This window comes from Sinocyclocheilus anshuiensis, unplaced genomic scaffold (assembly GCF_001515605.1).
Source record: "Sinocyclocheilus anshuiensis isolate Anshui unplaced genomic scaffold, SAMN03320099.WGS_v1.1 scaffold546, whole genome shotgun sequence".
NCBI classification, from domain to species: domain Eukaryota; kingdom Metazoa; phylum Chordata; class Actinopteri; order Cypriniformes; family Cyprinidae; genus Sinocyclocheilus; species Sinocyclocheilus anshuiensis.
The window spans coordinates 1,267,647-1,271,532 of NW_015542451.1; the positions used below are offsets into that span (position 1 = coordinate 1,267,647).

Sequence of the window (3,886 nt, forward strand, 5' to 3'; positions counted from 1 at the left end):
CTTCCAAAAGAGGACGATATCTGCTTCGTCATGCCTGGAGCTGATCCGTGCTGGTTGCTGAGGAAATCGCGCTGTGGATCGCCGGATCGGCTTTCACCGTGGACGAAGCGGAGTCCAGCCCGGGGTCGTCACATGTGGTTGCCGCAAGCCCACCGGCCGCTCCTTCGTCGAATCAGGCGGCCGCACCATTCTCAAGGCCGCCTGCCTCCGCTCACTCTAGCCCGCTGTGTGTTTCGGTGTGAAAGCGAAACTACTTTGTTTGGTCCAAAAGAGGACACTACTAGAAATCAGTGGTTAAGTTGTATTTACAACACTGTTCCAGAACAGTTCAACCCAAATATCCAGATGTGTGCAGCACATTTTAGCTTGAGGTATTCGGCCAATCACAACACACTGGATAGTTGGCCAATCAGAGCACACCTCGCTTTTCAGACCGATGAGCTTCGTAAAAATCTACGCATTTCAGAAAGCCGGGGCATAGAGGAGAAACAATATGTGGAAAATAATGTGTTTTTTGAACCTTAAACCGCATAAACACATTTCATTACACCAAATACACAAAATAATGTTATTTTTAGCAACATCATATGACCCCTTTAATAAAATGCTAAAAGGTCCAAAAAATTAATGAAAATTAATTCATACTCATTGTATACAGAATATTGCCAAGCTTAATGATATTACTAATGCAACTGGAAAATGCTCCTCTACCTAAATTTTTGCAAAACTCCAAAAGCGTACCTTATACATACAATTCACTGAAGTTTCCAGCTGAAATGAACACTTGTGACAGTAAAACACCACACAAATACATTTTGATATTTCCATCACATAACCAGCTCCACATATTTGGCTTTTCTTACATAGCAAACTTACTCAGTAGCGCACCCGGTACAACATTGCACTTGTGATGTGAAGCACTCTGGTACGAGTCCAGTGAAACACGAGTCACAATAAAAGAGCTCAAAGACTTGTAGCAGCAAGATAAGGTAGCTGGTTTCAGCAAATGCATTTTTATCTCTCGTTTGCTTATGTTAACACTCTCAGTTAGGTAATAAATAAAGCTTTTTTTTCCTGTTTTATTGCTTAACTTACACTTACACTTCTGTTCTGACTGAACAAACCGGATCAATTCAACTCATTTAATTCAAGTGAGTTAAATTTGCTCTTTAGTGGTCTGTTGCACACCCAAATAGGCAGTTAAACTTCCTCAGTAGCCAAGGTGGCTGTGTCTGTTGGGCCAGCTAGCCTTACTGTCGTAAGCTGCTGTGGTTATGGGTATTTCAGGGCATCACAGTGGGTGTTAGCCAGGGCCATATCCAGAGAGAAGGAAAGCCTCACTGCTGTCATCCCACACACTACTGCCCCTGCAATTTACTTGATTTAACTGCATGTGCCATGTAATTAAGAGGATCTGGAGCCACAGTGATGAGTGTGCAATTCTCTCTTCTTCCTCTCACAGTCCATGTTCTCCCAGCCAGCAAACCAAAGGAGGAACTGTGGAGTCTGTTTGAAGGTAAGCCACAAAACTGTTCAACCATATTGTCTTGGACCAACAAAAACGTGTTACCAAACACATTTCAGATGCAGTGAATAGTCTAATAGAAATGGAAGGAATTGCAGGTTTTCTTAAAGGTTTAGTTCACGCAAAGATTAAAATATTTTTAGGTTCCAAAACCATATTACTTACTTTCTTATGTGGCAATGACTACATTAATTTGTAGAACATCCTGGCTCTTTTCTGGCTCTTTATCATTCTTTTCTATACAATGAAAGTGAATGGGTATCAGGACTTTCAATCTTCAAAATGACATTAAAGCACCATAAGTGGTCCATATGACTTGTGCACTATATTAGAAATCTTCTGAAGTTATTACAATAGCTTTGTGTGGGGAAAAAAATATATATATAGCAGACATTTATTAAATTATTGGTAACACTGTACGGTCTGACATTAACAGATAAATAACACAGGACTAATGAGTAGCACTACATTAACACTTCAGCTACCGCTATTAGCTAATATGTAATCATGATTAACTTATCAGAAAGTAGCAGCAAATTTAGGACAGCTCATTATTTGTTAATCAATAATTGCTGAATGAGATCAGTTTAATTAAAGGGTTAGTTCATCCAAAAATGAAAATTAGGCTGTGTTTTACATTAGTTACTGTCTTGAGAAGTGAAAAGTTGCGTATTTGTAAGAAACAAATCCATCATTAAAATGTTTTAACAAAAAAATCAGGAGAGAAATCTGCACAGATCAAGCAACAGCTCTAAACAAATATGTGAGTAGATTTTGATATGAGAAGACAACAGGAGATGGACCTTTTCACTGGAGGAAGCGTTATTAAGGATTATGGACTTGTATTTTAGTTAAAAACGTCTTAATGCTGGTTTGCTTCTTACAAACATGAAGCTTTTGGCTTCGCAAGACGTGCATTGATGCACTGGAGTGGTGTGGATTACTTGTGGATTATTGTGATGTTTTTATCAGCTGTTTGGACTCTCATTGTGACGGCACCCATTCACTGCAGAGTGTCCACTGCTGAGCAAGTGATGCAATGCTACATTTCTCCAAATCTGTTCCCATGAAGAAACAAACTCGTCTACATCTTGTGTGTTTTCATTTTTGGATGAACTATTCCTTGAATGTGCATGTTAATGATGCTTCTAATGATCTTAATTATAAAGTCTGCTCATCAACATTTTTTCATATGCTCCTTTTTGATAGAAAACTATCATTTGGTCAAGAGTCCACAGAACAGGTGAGAAAACATGAAAAATTATAACTGTAGATGAGAAGGATAAGCTTCTTCACAAACTGAAAGCATATTCATGTGTCCAGTTCAGGCGAGACGGTCACTAGTGTCATCAGTCTCTCTCCAGCTCTACCCAAGAAGGTGAGAAAGTACAAGAAAAATAAAAGTGTGGAGCAGCCAGACCTGCCACCAGAGATACCGGCTAAAGGTAGAGTAACATTCCCAAAATGACCTCTATATGTCACTATACATTATTTATGAAGTATATAAATCTTAGTTTAATAATAACATATTCCATCTCAGCCCCTATTGCAGACAAAATGCGAAAGCCGAAGCTTTTAAAACCTCAACCCAGAAAAGTGGTTTTGGTAAGTTACTTGAAAGAAATACACAGTAATTTGTTAGTTGTCCTGCAGAACTGCCTGTTGTTGTATTTAATAGTTTTATGTGAGCTGTAACTCTACTGTTGTCCCGAACCAACAGCCCAAAATTGCAGAGGAGAGTCTGACATACGCTGAGCTTGAACTGATGAAGCCACTGCCTGAAGCCAAAACTGCAAAGACAGGAACGGTGTACGCTCAGATACTCTTTGAGGACAAGCCGGTGTAGCATTACATATTTTTTGCAGAAAGCTTTATTTATAATAACACAATACTGATTTTATTTGTCACCATTTTTCTGATGTTTTATACATGCAACCTTAAGTGAACTGTACATATTGTATATTTATATTCTTTACTATGTTGACATTTTATCTGTGACAAAAAAAAAAAAACACAGTTAATTATTGTCATCCGAAACCTGCAAACTGTAACTAAAAGGCACATAAATACAGTAGCTAACCAGTCTCAAGAAACAACGTTTGCAAAAGATTATCTAAAGGTAAACACCAACAAAAATTATCCATTTAAATTTGCCACAAGTTGCATCTGTTAATTTACTAATTATTTATATGAGGACATTTTGCACAAATACAGAGTTCTGGCATGAAACTCTAGATGGCGCAGTCCGATAGGTCTAACTCCATCTGACCTAATGACATCATTATCACATGGCACAGCTGATTGGTTCTCTCCTGTATCAGTAGCCAATGAGCTCGCTGCTCAACATTCAAATATGAGACA

General features: G+C 38.4%; 1 protein-coding gene across 1 annotated transcript in view; it reads left to right on the top strand.

Annotated features, from left to right (window-relative positions):
• The window catches only part of LOC107693616 (V-set and transmembrane domain-containing protein 4-like), a 9,542-nt gene extending 6,171 nt beyond the window's left edge, over nt 1-3,371 (top strand). The window contains exons 3-7 of the mRNA XM_016493066.1: nt 1,463-1,516; nt 2,735-2,768; nt 2,849-2,970; nt 3,066-3,130; nt 3,246-3,371. Of these exons, the coding sequence (XP_016348552.1) occupies nt 1,463-1,516; nt 2,735-2,768; nt 2,849-2,970; nt 3,066-3,130; nt 3,246-3,371 (401 nt within the window). The remainder of the gene's footprint in view (nt 1-1,462; nt 1,517-2,734; nt 2,769-2,848; nt 2,971-3,065; nt 3,131-3,245) is intronic.
• The last annotated feature ends 515 nt before the right edge of the window (nt 3,372-3,886 follow it).